Source organism: Electrophorus electricus, chromosome 4 (genome assembly GCF_041902795.1).
Source record: "Electrophorus electricus isolate QZ-2024a chromosome 4, ASM4190279v1, whole genome shotgun sequence".
Lineage (NCBI taxonomy): Eukaryota > Metazoa > Chordata > Actinopteri > Gymnotiformes > Gymnotidae > Electrophorus > Electrophorus electricus.
Window position 1 is genome coordinate 15,417,947 of NC_137500.1, and position 13,944 is coordinate 15,431,890.

The 13,944-nt window shown below is 41.7% G+C and overlaps 2 protein-coding genes across 19 annotated transcripts in view; one reads left to right on the forward strand and one right to left on the reverse strand.

Annotated features, from left to right (window-relative positions):
• ptpro (protein tyrosine phosphatase receptor type O) overlaps positions 1–11,841 on the forward strand; it is a 53,278-nt gene extending 41,437 nt beyond the window's left edge. For 3 of the 5 annotated variants that reach the window (XM_035523652.2, XM_081712599.1, XM_081712600.1), the window contains 12 exons: positions 293–361; positions 1,591–1,674; positions 3,086–3,121; positions 3,571–3,652; positions 3,899–3,989; positions 4,184–4,260; positions 4,510–4,644; positions 4,951–5,073; positions 5,438–5,592; positions 8,605–8,740; positions 9,007–9,126; positions 9,439–11,841. In XM_035523652.2, the coding sequence (XP_035379545.1) occupies positions 293–361; positions 1,591–1,674; positions 3,086–3,121; positions 3,571–3,652; positions 3,899–3,989; positions 4,184–4,260; positions 4,510–4,644; positions 4,951–5,073; positions 5,438–5,592; positions 8,605–8,740; positions 9,007–9,111 (1,093 nt within the window). In that variant the 3' untranslated portion in view covers positions 9,112–9,126; positions 9,439–11,841. The remainder of the gene's footprint in view (positions 1–292; positions 362–1,590; positions 1,675–3,085; positions 3,122–3,570; positions 3,653–3,898; positions 3,990–4,183; positions 4,261–4,509; positions 4,645–4,950; positions 5,074–5,437; positions 5,593–8,604; positions 8,741–9,006; positions 9,127–9,438) is intronic. The other 2 variants (XM_035523653.2, XM_035523654.2) reach the window with 2 other exon arrangements.
• A 260-nt stretch (positions 11,842–12,101) lies between these two features.
• eps8a (EGFR pathway substrate 8a, signaling adaptor) overlaps positions 12,102–13,944 on the reverse strand; it is a 39,280-nt gene continuing 37,437 nt past the window's right edge. For 12 of the 14 annotated variants that reach the window (XM_081712612.1, XM_081712608.1, XM_081712606.1 and 9 more), the window contains one exon: positions 12,102–13,786. In XM_081712612.1, coding sequence (XP_081568738.1) covers positions 13,676–13,786 — 111 coding nt within the window. In that variant the 3' untranslated portion in view covers positions 12,102–13,675. The remainder of the gene's footprint in view (positions 13,787–13,944) is intronic. The other 2 variants (XM_081712603.1, XM_081712602.1) reach the window with 2 other exon arrangements.

A 13,944-nucleotide genomic window follows, 5' to 3' on the forward strand; every position in this document is an offset into this window, starting at 1 on the left:
CTATCTGGGACGAGTCTAACTTCTAGTTAGAGTTTTTTTTTTTTTGACACACCACTCAAGGACATAATTGCCCATCTCAGAATACCATACCATTAAAAGCATTATGTCATTGTGTCATTATCACATTTCAACATGTTACAGGTGTGTTTTTAGTAGCTTAGCTATGAAAGTTGACCCGAGTTTAATATGTTGTTCAACTTTAGGTTATGAGCTCTCAGGAAGGCTTTAAAATGGTGTGACATGTTGTTATGTTAAAATGGAGGGTCATTCCGACGTCTTTGTTTTACTGCAGGGAGTGTGGGGCCGAAACCTTCGTCAACTTTGCCTCTTTTGAGCGGGATGGCAAACTTCCTTACAACTGGTAGGAACCCCTCCTACTTCTGTGGTGTAGGAGTAGCACATCCACTCATCAAGCGAACTGAGTTGAAAACTTCAGTTGGCAAACAATCAAGGCAACAGATGCCAGTACTCACACCCATCTGACACATGCATGCCCACCCAGACAGAGGGAAAAAGAGAGAGAGAGAAGCAGTGTTATGGGAATGCCACTTTAGTGTGGTCTTTAACCTCAAATGCAAATGACTCGGTTTGAAGCATCAAACGAGGTGCCAGTTTCCAAGAATATTCACCAGGCTCTTGACTGCCCAGTGCTATAATGTTTAGATTACAAAATAAGGGAAGCAGGATGTAAGAGAGCAGGAATCTGAAAGTTTTACACACAGGTAAAAATTAATCATGTGGCCTTTCATGGTCAGATATGGCTGGATTAGTGTGTAGCCAATTTTTATTGCATCTTATTGCCACTGTTTATTGTATGTTTTGTTATGAAGTTTTTGGAACCTTTGGCGACCATTTGTTAAATTGACAAGAAATTAAAGTGGAGGGTCACAAGGATTTCTGCATTTCTCCATCAGTGATATGACCAAGTACTGTGCACACCTCACCCAAAGTGGCCCTGGAAAGACTGGTCTATATAGAATGGTCTATATGCTTGTGATTAATATAACAGCTTAAAGACAGTCAGTTAAGGCAGATTTTGGCTTTCACAAAAAGGACCATTGCCATTATAAGGAAATGCACCTTGTACAGTGTTTATGTAAATGTCCTATATTTGTCTGCTGCTACAGTGATCATTAACGTGCCTGTGTTGAGCTTCATCAAGGACCAACAGAGTGGCTCAAAGTGGCCACCTGTGCTAAGGGTACATTTAATAGGCTACCCAGCATTTGAACATTTCAGAGTAGTTGCTTTGTCAGAAATTCTGTTCCTCTCTGCAGTTGCACAGAAACAAAAATGTAGTGCTTTAAAAGAATCAGGGTAAAATTCCACATCCGCTGTCCATGCGCCATTGATCACACACGCTCATAAGCGCAGTTGATGAGCTAATAACACTGTGGACTGCATGAGGCATTAATTAACCCCGTATGAAGCACTAATTAAGTACGTGTCAGTCATCACTGTCTGTCACTATTACTAATGGAGCACCATGTTTTGTCCCCAACTTTTCGCCCTTGGTGTTTTTCTTTTCTGTGGTTGTTTTTTGTTTGTTTGTTTGTTTGTTTGTTTTATTCTTTATTTGAACCCCTTCAGGCGAAGGAGCCTCTTTGCCTTCCTTACTCTTCTGCCATCCTGCCTTTGGACTGACTATCTTTTGGCTTTTTATATTAATCCGTGGTAAGTAAAGTGCTGACAGCCAGATGCATCATAGGGGCATGTGTAAGAAGCCCACAGCCTTTGCCCGCGACCATAGACATAGCATCATACATTCATTTTCATGAAAGCAGTATGTTGGTGAACAATCTGAATTACACCAGTTTTCCAGTTACCCCAAATGTTGTCCAAACATGTCTGGTGTCCAAACTCTTCCTTTTTTAGTTTTACAATGGGCTATGAGGCTAACAACAGAAAAACAAACAACAGAAGATCCAACAACACAAGCTCACCCACGACTAAGTGCAAACTGCCTGTCAAAATCTTCAATTTGCCTCAGACGCCACTGAATTACGTAATCTGAAACTGACCTTCTTTTGTCATTTCTTACACCATATTACATACTATTATCTATAAAATGGACAAAGGTATGTCACACTAGCATAGTATTAGCAGCTATATTAAACCCAGAAACATTCTTTGATTTATATAGTTAAAATTTAAACACACACTTATTCTGCAAAATGGCCTTACCTCACCACAAATGCATTTTAAGAAAAGAGGATATAAATCTTCCTTACATGTTAATTATGTTATCATCATGGCACCACTGAAAAACTAAAATGACCATCAGACATGTCTCGGCTGACGTTTAGGAAATCATGGGAACATTGGTTCCTAGTGCTCAGCTGATCATTTCCAGTCTAACAATAAAATCTTGTGGACTTCTGACGATCTGCTTTGCGACAAGGATTCAAAGCCATTTTGGATCTTTGTTGGTGTCCCTTAGCAAAACGCTCTGTCTATGGTTGTGCCTGAACCCAGGGGACTGTGATCACTAAAATAATCACACAACTGCAATATCACCTATAGCATTTTGCTAACAAAAATAGCATGAAACTAACATGGAAGTAACGAGTCTTTGCCTATAGTTAACAGAGGCTGCATGCTCTTGAAGGACTGGTTGACTAACAATCCATAGGAAACAAAATAGCAGAATGCAGAGTAGTTCCAGAATGCTCAGTTAAGGATTTTGGTTCTTTGGTCACACAGTTTGCATGTTTTTTGGCTTTTTGTTAATTTTTTTAGCCCTGAATATAAGATAATGTGACCATATGAACTGAGTGTGAAAATGTACTGTAGCTGTTTATGGATTAGCTTGAGGGATGAATGCATGCTTCCTCTGAAAGCCTGACTTTGTTAACAAATATGTCTGCAGACCAAAATTCCTTGTCTTACTTGATATCCATTATAAGTCTCATGCAATAAACGTTTTTCAACTTGCTATCAGTCCCCTCACTCATTTGACCCTTGTGGATGAGTGGTATAGTAATATAATACCTGTAATACCATGCAGTCATTGATGTGGTGACATTGTATTAAACAAAGCAAGACCCGGTTCAGTGAAGTCTTCTGCCACTTTCTGTACCTGTAGGAGCAAGACTGCTCTAAAGAAAAGGAAGCTAACAAGGTAACACTAACTTGCAAAAAGGCAATGTGTATAACTGTGTAATGTTTTGTTTTGTGTGTCCATGTTTTTATGTTTTGTTTGTTTGTTTGTTTGTTTGCATGAAAGCCCAGAGCTGCTTTACTAAACTAGACTAAATCATCTAACACTCCATACAGAGTGGATCAGTTCTTACTCTTCTATTGGCAGGTCTTAGAAAACTCCATGAGAAATGTGCAATGAAGAAGACTACCATTAATTATGAATCTGAAACACACTAAGATTTATATAGAATGTGACATTACATAGTTTACACATTACTGCCTGGAATTTCCAGCCTCTTCAGCCTGTAGGTATTTCTTCTTGACAATTCTGAGGAAACTTAGGAACAATGTCAGTGCCTCTCATGTGAAATTTAGGAACAATGTCAGTGTATCTCATGTGAAACCTGGACATTTCTTTTCTGTGTGAAGCCCAGTGCAGTTAGATGACTTTGAGGCCTATGTCAAAGACATGAGCAAAGACTCCGCATACAAATTCTCCCTTCAGTTTGAGGTGAGGAATTTTTTTTACTGGATTTCCATCTGTTTTTGAAATAAATCCACAACTTATTTGAGGTTACCTCAATGAAATATGAGAGCTTTGAGTAGTATCTATGCCAATTCCACTCAGGTACATGTCTAGTTCATGGTTGTGAAATGGTTGCTTCATATCTGAAAGCTTCTGAACTCAGGCAAAGACATTTGGCCAGACCTGTAGTCAGAGTAAAATGAATCTGTTTCTGTGTCTTTCTTGTTCCAGGAGTTGAAAAGTGTTGGTCTGGACCTTTCCCATGATGCTGCGGACCTGTCAGTAAACAGGCCTAAGAACCGTTACACCAACATTTTGCCCTGTGAGTGGTCCTCCATGATCTTCTCACCCTGCAGAGCTGTAGTAACATTTCTCCTACTGACTGCTGACTCCTTTTCCCAGCAAAAACACTGAGAACAGGAAGCTTTAACTCGTCTGCCTTATTTTGTCTGTTTGCTTTGTTATTACCTGTTACATATGCATCTGCAATTGACGAAACGCATGTTTTTTGAACAGACGATTTCAGCCGAGTGAAGCTTATCTCTATGCACAATGACGAAGGCTCAGACTACATCAATGCAAATTACATCCCAGTGAGTACTTACATGTCCGCTGATCTGGATGTTTAAACCCCCTAACTAAGCGTAGCATGAAGTGAACCGCTCTTCGACCACAGCTTGTCGATTACTCGCTGGTACTGATCACGCTGCCCTACTCAGAAACATAGCCAAACATTAGCAAAGGATTGAATTTGAAGCTAATTAGCCTTAACAAAACTGGCTCATTGTAATATGTAGTATCTCTTGTCTGCGAGCTAAAAGGTGTTTTTCTGGCATCCACAGGGCTATAAATCACCTCATGAGTACATCGCCACGCAGGGGCCTCTCCCAGAGACACGCAATGACTTCTGGAAGATGGTGTTGCAGCAGAAATCACGCATCATCGTCATGCTAACGCAATGCAATGAGCGCCGGAGGGTCAGTTCCCAAGGCAACCGGCCCCAGCCTGTCCATCATCCTTCTCGGCCGTCTGGTGCTGTAATTAATGTTCTGGGGGATGGGGACTTCCTTAGCTGAATCCCTGAAACCAGAAATTACAAGGGAAAAAATGTGGAAAGAGGAATGAGGAGAAGGACATGCAGAGTATTTAACTGCACAACTGCACAAGAAGCATTGCATCCTTTTGTTTGCTATCATTGCAGCTCTTCTGGTTTGGAAAGAAGCATTTGGGCGTCACAACCATCCCCCATCTTTTGCAATATTAGCTTATGGTTTCTCGTGCAGGTGAAGTGCGATCATTACTGGCCGTTTACAGACGAGCCTGTGTCCTATGGGGAGATCACCGTGGAGATGCTGTCCGAGAGTGAGTCGCCTGAGTGGACCATCAGGAACTTCCGCCTGGGCTACGTGAGTGTCAGCCGTTGGATTGGGAGCGAGAAACTAGACTGGACTTATTTAGCATTTTTGCTGAAATATGTGCCTCCTCTATAACCATTTTACTGTGTTCCCTAAGGCTAGAAATGTTTTTGGGGGTTTTTTCATACCATTGACAGGCTACATGTTTCTAATGAAATTTAGTAAGACCGCAAACTATATTAAAGAATGACTTACATAGGTCTGGTGGTTATTCTAGAATAGCTTCCAGCAACAGCTAATAGTCCAGCTTCTGAACATTCTGAACTCTTCAGAGATGCCTCAGGAGTCAGGTTTGTGTGTTGCAGTCCTGTGTCTCATGACTTACTTAGCGCCCCTGTGCTGTCATCCCCTACAGGCAGATGAAACACAGGACGTGTTGCATTTTAACTACACGTCTTGGCCTGACCACGGAGTACCCACAGTGAATGCCATAGAGAGCATCCTGCAGTTCGTGCAGATAGTCCGCCAGCAGGTCAACAGGACCAAAGGACCAGTTATAGTCCACTGCAGGTGAGCCCTGTCTTGCTGGAGAAGACACCTTCCGAATATCCTATTCTTTAGGATCTCTGTTTTGAGACTTGTTGCACTTGTGTAAAAATAATGGTAAAAGCAAACAGAATGCATCCCCATGTGAGTGGTTCGGCCCATCTCCCACTCCAATACACCGCTACATGCCATAGCGAAGCACATGTCCAGGATAAAGCTTGATGAATACTGCATGCTCTGCAGGGATGGGCCACTGGCATCGCACACAGTGACAGTGGACTTGTTGTTCCCTCAGTCTTCATTGATCCACTGTTTGAGGCTAACAAGTAAGAGGGAATTACCACAGCCTGACACTGAGAACGTGATCTTCAGCAGGAAAGCTGGGGCAGTCCACGGGCACTCGGTGCTTTTTATTAGCCATCCACAGAAATGATTCAGACTGCAACAAATGGAATTCAAAGCAGAGTTGTTGTGAGAGGCCTCAAGGCGTAAAGACTTTTTGAGTCACTTTTCCAGCTCTCCTTACGAAAGACACAGAGAAGACCGGCGGAAACGCTGGCACCTCATTGTAGCATTTAGGCTGTACAGTGGACTACAGTTACAAACTGGACCAAGCAGATGGGTTGTAATCATTGTGGCAGGCAGCCAGCTATTGATCCACACCATGAGGCAAATGAGTTTTGGTTTTAAGGATGTTACAGAGATCACTATGAAAGAACACCCATCACCAATGGTACAAGCCATGGGTGCTGTTCCATCCAGGTTTTTTCATGTGAAAATGATAACCAAAGTTGTTGAAAAACTATTTTGCAAAATGTTTAAATGGAAACACAATCTCTCTTTCCACTGTCACTGGCAGATGGCAGTACCAGACACCAGTAAACTGAGGTAGATGCGAAAACATTCCTGAGTCTCAAGTTCAAAAGCCAAAAAATCCCCCATGTACTCCATGAGGTTCCATACTTGCCACTGATATGCGGACGTCTCCAGCAGTAGGATTCTTGCTTGAGAGCATTTGCCTGCATCTATAGAGGACGAGAAACATGACGATTAGCCCAAACAAAAGAAATCAGAAATTAGAACTTGCTCTGTATTATTGACTTGGATCACATGCTCTGTCCATACTTACTCTAATGCTGTTTTCATGATGTATGATAAAGGACAAAATAGGTTAATTCACCAAATCAGAGCAAATTTGAAAAGCAGCTTGTTCTGCATTAATTGTTTTGACAGTTATATTGTATCTTAAATTTAATCTGGATCAAAACATTGGGGTTTAACTGCAAACAAGTGACAGATGCAGATCTTACTGATCATATCAGCACAACATCCGTTGTTAATGTAATGGGTTCACAAATTAGATAGACTTGCATTATAAAGTCTTGTTTCATAAATAGAAATATAGTATTGCTGCATGGCAAATATTATATTTGTTTCATATATTAGATTCCTAATCTAACACCCCTGCAGAGATCAAACTAAAGCAGTACCTAGTAAGTAAAGCAAAACTAGGGTTTTTATGCTAAACCTAAATATGGTCTTGCCATTGAGTATATTTGGGTGTTCAGTGTACTGTCAAGGTAACATCCACCTTTGCCTCCAAAGGTCTTTTTCCCTGTCTTTGTCAGTGTCTAGCCATTTTGCACATTATGGGTTCATTGTTTGTCCATTCTTTGTGCAAGAGTTGTTGCTCCCCAGTTGCCTAGACACTGTCCATGGAATGGAACTTCATCGTTCACTGGGCCTCTCACACATACAGCCCCCACCCTTTCTGTTTGGTAAGCCACTGGCCTTGCGGTTCCTACATGAAGGTGAACGTTTGTCCTAACTGCAGGGACTAATTTAACAATTAGAATGAAAGAAGTTCTTTTGCCCTTTCTGCCTCTAATGCATTCCTCCACATTTGTCCTTTGGAGCTTTAATATTGTCAAGAGATTGGCAAAGTTCCCAGTCTTTGCTAAGGAAGGGTACCACCCTGACATTGGGCTATGCTTTGTGGATGGTTTTCACCTTTTTCTCTCAGACTAAAGTCTAAGCCTGTGTCTAGTGAACATGCTGCTTAGAAACATGATGGCGCCGCCGAAAACTGGGATTCATTTCTGCTGTGTGCCTTGCCCAGCCTGGATCCCCAGGGGACATAATCAGCATCGCTCTCAGTGACCTTTCCAAGACTGGTCTTAAGCTGTGCATTCCAGTGCTGATTTTTTTCTAGTCCCTTTGTAAGCCATGGCCTTTACAGAGGCAAACTGGGCAGGGCTAAATGAGTTGCCCTGCCTAAGGGAGGAGATGATCATCTTCACTTATGCTTTTGCTTGCCACACATGGTGCCCCCTGTTGCTAATTATAGCCAGTCACAAACTGATCAGTAGATGAAAGAGAAATGCTAAATAGGACTTAACAGAAGAGATTTGCAGTTTTTAAAAGCCTCATTTCTGTTAATGCTTTTATAGCTGATTTCTGTCATTGAATGGGTCAGCCACAGATATTCATGCCAGGTCCTGCTCTGTGAAAAAGTGTGCTTGTTGAATATCAAGCAGGCTTGGACTCTATAGACACAGAGTGCAACAAGCCAGTTGGGCCTCCTGCAAGTGTTACCGTCAAATGCCTGTTGTTGGGAAGGAAGGATAACAGTATCCTTCTCAGATCTCCATCCCAATAGCATCTCCCTGGTTGTGACTGGCCTAAAATTGCATGAAAATGAATTCAAACATGTTTTGGTTAATATATGCATTTTACTCAAGTGGGTTTTCAGACGACCCTTCCATACCAGGCAATATAAACAGCACCACCTTCTGTCTTACTAAACTAGTGTCACTGATGACCTAACAGCAATTTCCCCTCACATTTATTTGATGTCTTTAATTGACCACCCAGTTCCAGATTATTAAACCAGCAAGACTCACTGGCATTACATCAACATTGTCAGAACAAGCAACATCACGGTAATAAGATCAGCCATATTCAGGTGAGCCATGAGACATTCGAAAGGTTTGCTCCTGTTTCTCATATGTGTGTGTGTGTCCTCTCTCTGCGTAGTGCTGGAGTGGGCCGGACAGGCACATTCATTGCCCTCGACCGGCTGATGCAGCACATCCGGGAGCACGAGTATGTTGACATACTGGGCATGGTGTCAGAGATGCGTTCCCATCGACTCTCAATGGTGCAGACTGAGGTAAAGACGAGTGCATGAGTGTGCTTCCCAGCTTGGCATTAACATCAGTTGATAAAACAGAATTTTTTTGACCACATCATCAGAATTTGCTTTCCTTTAATATATATACTGTTTGTAAAGATGATTCCTTTAGCTGTCATGGCAGCTGTCATATTCGGCTTATACACAAGACCTCTTGAATGCATTTTTAACAAAAACAAATATGGTAAGCAATGCAGTTATAGTGTCAGACTGACGGATGGCGCTCATGCTGTATCTCTGTGCAGGAGCAGTATGTCTTCATTCATCAGTGTGTCCTGCTTATGTGGAAGAAGAAGAAACAGCAGAGTCTCACCAGCGACGTCATCTACGAGAATGTCACTAAGTCTTAATGGCACCCATCACATGTAAGTGAGGAATGAAAATATCTAATACACCTTTAGTGAGTTCAGGGTGGTTGTGGGAAATGGTAAGCACACCTCATGTGTTCCTATACCTACATAATAGTCTAGAGCAGCTAAAGTAGTTGTGATGTCAGCGGCTGCATCCATGGTGCTGTGTTGTATTGGAAGATGCTTTGACAATGGATTGAGGTTTGACATAGAGGATAGGTTTATTCAAGCACTGGTAATTGTCACATGGCTTTAAAAAAAAAAAGGCTTTCTTTGAGCAGAAATGTTGTTCAATCTAATCTGAGTGTTGCTTTGTATGTTTTGCAGGCTGTGGTGATGTACTTCACTCTCCTTTGCTTCAGGCATTTGTTCTCTACAGAGGCAGACAACAGAAAACACCATCAAAATAAAAAGAAATAGACTGCAGCCAAGGAGACGAAGATAACACTCAAGTACCCCAATCTATTGTTTGAACTGGTGAAAGCATGACAGGACAAAACATTTGCCTTAAAGAACCTGTATCGCCGTCCACATGCCAGGTTGCTTTCTACAACTTGTACACAGTAACTGCAGAAGTTCCAGATAGTCGAGTTAGGCGAGCGCTTATCAACGCACTTGCGCCCTCTGGTGGATGCAGAAAAAAGAACTTGTTAACGTTAGGATTTAGTTTTAATCTCAGGATTATCCGTACACCCTGCAAGCAAACACGGCTCCCATGTCCAGCATCCACTCCGGCCTCCCTTGCTGCTACCCCCGGGAGGGGCGCGAGCATGTCCGGCGTAGTCTCCGAGTTTGTACTAGGCCTGTCGTATAGTTCATGCGCTCCTTTCACATTCTGTAATGTGTAATCTGTACACATGGTATAGCGTTAGCCTTCATTGCCTTGGTTTCTGCAGTTGCGTTGTGCTAAAGTGCTAGCGGTAGCTAGCCTCAGACTCTAACCGTCACACTGCCACTTCCCCCAGGGGACGTTCAGTATGTGTGTATTGCTGTACTACTTTATCGACATGCTACTCTTTCGGTACAACTACCCGGGGCCAGCTGGACGTTGCTCTGAACGTCCAGTTCCCCGGGGCCAGCAGGATGTTGCTGAGGTGACAAGGAACGATTAGAAGAATGAACTGCCCATTTCTGGTTTCATACGATTTGCACTGATTATCTGTACTGTATGCTACGTTACGCCGAAAAAAAAGTGACAGATTTCCCGCTCCGTCACTGTGGACACTGTACTAGGCTGTCTTGTGCCGTGTCTCCTTTCTTCACCAGAAGCATCTAAAAGAGGAGGTAGCCAGACTCGGGAGTCAGGAGATTCGGCCACCAGAGCTCTGCTTCGTGGAAGCGAACAGCTCAGTCTACGCCGCAGGAGGCCAAAGCCCCGTCGTTAGAAATCGCATATCGTGCTCGCACGCAAAAATCACTTCTGTTCAAAGTCGGGACTGGACGTAAGCAAAAAGGAACTTGGGAGAGTTTGAGCCGGCAAAATCTGACGACTTTGATCTGCAGAGACACGGTGAGGGGAACATCTCAAGTAGGGAAACAGGGATAGGGAGGGATATGCCCTTCGCTTATGGATCTCTGAGATCTGCTCACGCTATTTATGCTTACATGCTCGAAATCAAAACAGTAGTCTTTGCATCCGCAGGCTACTGTCCAATGTGGGAATGTTTGTCGGTACAGAGGTTTTATAGGCTGTTGGTCCATCTTGTCTTTAGCGTTTTCTATGAACGTTCAAAGTCTGGGGTTTGTACGAGTTACTCTCAACAGAAATTTTCGACCACCACATGGTTAATGTTTTTTTAGTAGACTGGTTATTTTCTGACATTAAGTATGACCGGTAAAATCAGTACATTGGTTTGTCCATCACCTACCTGACAAAGTATTGCACATTTCCATACATCTAAGTACAGTTACAGGCAATAAACGTAGAGCTACCAGCAAGTGTACTGGTAAGGATTTTGACGCCTGTAGAATAATGTAGATAAGGAAGTCCTTAGATATTTGCCAGTATAGGGCACAGTATATACAATGCATGTCACGGAACAAAGTGAACAGATTAGTGTCGCCCACACATCATTAGACATGCTCGTTCAAATCAGCGGTATTTGGTGTTTACACGTGATCTACAAACGCCTCAGTCTACGGATGGCTAAAACAGTATGCAATGTGTCGAAGCCTTTCAAAATAAAAGCATGTCCGTCACTTCGTAATTTAAAAAAGGATAAAAAATCCATCTTTACAGTGTTTTCAATTTCAGCGTTAATTGGGTGTTCACCATTGTAAATACAACTATTTCTAGAAAAGATTCCAAAATGACATATTGCATATTGTATATAGTAATGATGGAGGAAAAAAGATGAACATACGTCCAATACACTACAAAGTTACACACTAGTAACTGGGAAGGATTTTTTTTGCAGGTTTTATCTATTTATTTTTAAAGAGTTGCCTCGCGTTCCCTGCTAAGAAAGACTTTGTCGTGACTCGGCCAGGACGCCCTCCCTATAACGCCAACAGGCATGCTTTTCCCAATGGAAGGAAAACGGGCTGTTTCACCTTTTTGTTTGTTTTGTTTTTTAACGTAGTGTACGTCCAGTTCAGACTTGCGTCCGGTTTGTCCTTGGTGCCATTTTTGTGCAATGTGTCACTTAATCTAGACGGACGACAACTGATCGTCTTCACGGAGTTTTAATGTTTGTGGTTATTGGAAAATAAAATGATAGATTAAAACAATACACTTGTTCAGTGGGATGAATTGATTATTTGAAAATTGTTCTAAAAATCAGAATGCCAGAACAAGTCATAACCAAAGTAATTGTGGGGTTGTGCGGATATGAGCACGGCTCAGTGATACGCATGGTTAAAGAGGGTAACGATGTAGCCACGCCCCCTTTGGGGAAAATGTGGAATGCACACTTGTTCCTCTAATTGAAAAACAATACAATTAAAATGACACACAATCACAAATATATAAACCTACAAAGCAGAACAGATTCTGTGTATCCATTTATTCTGCACATCTTTTTCAATGTAATGGTTCTTGTTGAAGATGTTCCTATTTAAGTGCAAGTCAGCTAATGTAGAACTGCCATGTTATCCAGAACATAATGAAATATAACCTTTTTCCACAGCATAACTGGACTAAACAAAAGCATTCAAAAATGGAGAGAGCATGAACTGAGAATTCCCACAGTGGGTAAATGGCTTGTTAGATAACTGAACAAAGAGCCTCTGTAAGGCTTTCACCATCTTAGATTTAACAACACAGCTGCTGTTTAATAATGGGTATGTAACAGGGCAGGGGGGTTCATTTATAAACATGGCACTTTAAAGACACCAATAGTAAAGGGAGGTGAATATACCTTTTAGATCCACATAGTGCCACTCTAAGTCTTTTGCTGACCATGAGAATGTGTTTGCATGTGCATGATTATATAGCATGGTCAGATGAAAAAGACTTATTTTCTGGCCAAAGTACTCCAAAATGAAAAACTAAGCAATGCTTATGCACACCGGTGTTTGAAAGCTTTAAAATGGACTAAGTAAGCTAGATATAGTATGAAAAATTCCCTGAAAACATAGCTACAGAAATGTGTATTCTATTGTGTATTCCCCGTGTGCTGCTCAGCCTAAGAAGAGCATGCTGCTTTATTCTCTATTTGCTCTAGTCAGCTGGGAATCATATAAAGTTACTCTTTTGGCATTATGCTTAAATAGAAAATGGTCATATATATATATATATTTATATATTTATATATATAAATAATCTATCCTCTCTTTGCCAGCAAACAGAATTGTACATATAATTGACAATCAGTTCTTTCTGCTTTGCACCACACTGATTTCCATAATGTCCTGCATCAGCTCCATTTTATAGGATCCCAAGAGCAAAATTCGAGGACTATATTCCAAGTTTACAAACGTGAAGGTTCACATTTACAATGGAAGTGTGATCATTCCATGATATAAATTCCATATGGAAGTCAAGCAAATTCCACATCATCCTAATTCCATCCTTCAATCATCACTAGTGGTGAATATTGAAAAAACAACTTAAACATTTGATTGTGCCCTTTTCAACATCTCATCTTCAGTCATCGACTTGTTAGCAAGTACACATCTTAATACTTCCTCGGACAGTGCATTTTAAACAACAGGTCTATAAGTGGACTTTCTTCTTTCCCTTAGACAAATTACAGCAGGACTACACAATATTCAATATATTGATTTTTTTTTAGATGAATAATGAAGACACTGATTCAATGTTTAACTTGATCTACAACTATGTGCTCTTCAGATTTTTTTAGCCTACTAAATCTTTTCAAATCTTCATTGTATTATTTTGGCCTAGTAGTGTATAGAAACCTACAACTACAGTACTCTGCTGTACCAAATGTGGTGGGCTGCTTAGTGAACTCTTAGTCCACGTCTGAGGTGCTTCCGTTGTCCGGTGGGTCGAGGAGCTCCTGTCGACGGCGCAGAGCAGCTGTGAACCAGGCACGTTCAGACTCGTCCTGGAAGAGGACAAGGTGAGAAGGATAAGAGGGCAGAGTGGGGTGTGGTGGGTTTAGTGGTTACTCCCCTCATCGAAGGACTCCACACCAGAGTCGCTGGCTGCCGCAGCTAGCTTCTCCTGCCTCCTCCTCATGATTTCCTGCAGCTCTGAGCCAGAGCTCCTCTGTGGAGGGGAGAGGGGGGGTTAAATTAAGTTATAAACTAAATTAAGTCTTTAAAGATACATGTCATTACAACTGGTAAGCCAAAATGGCTACAGCGTGACATGAGGACAAACACACTGATGTAAGATATTCAGTCATAAAACTGTGCTATTAGACA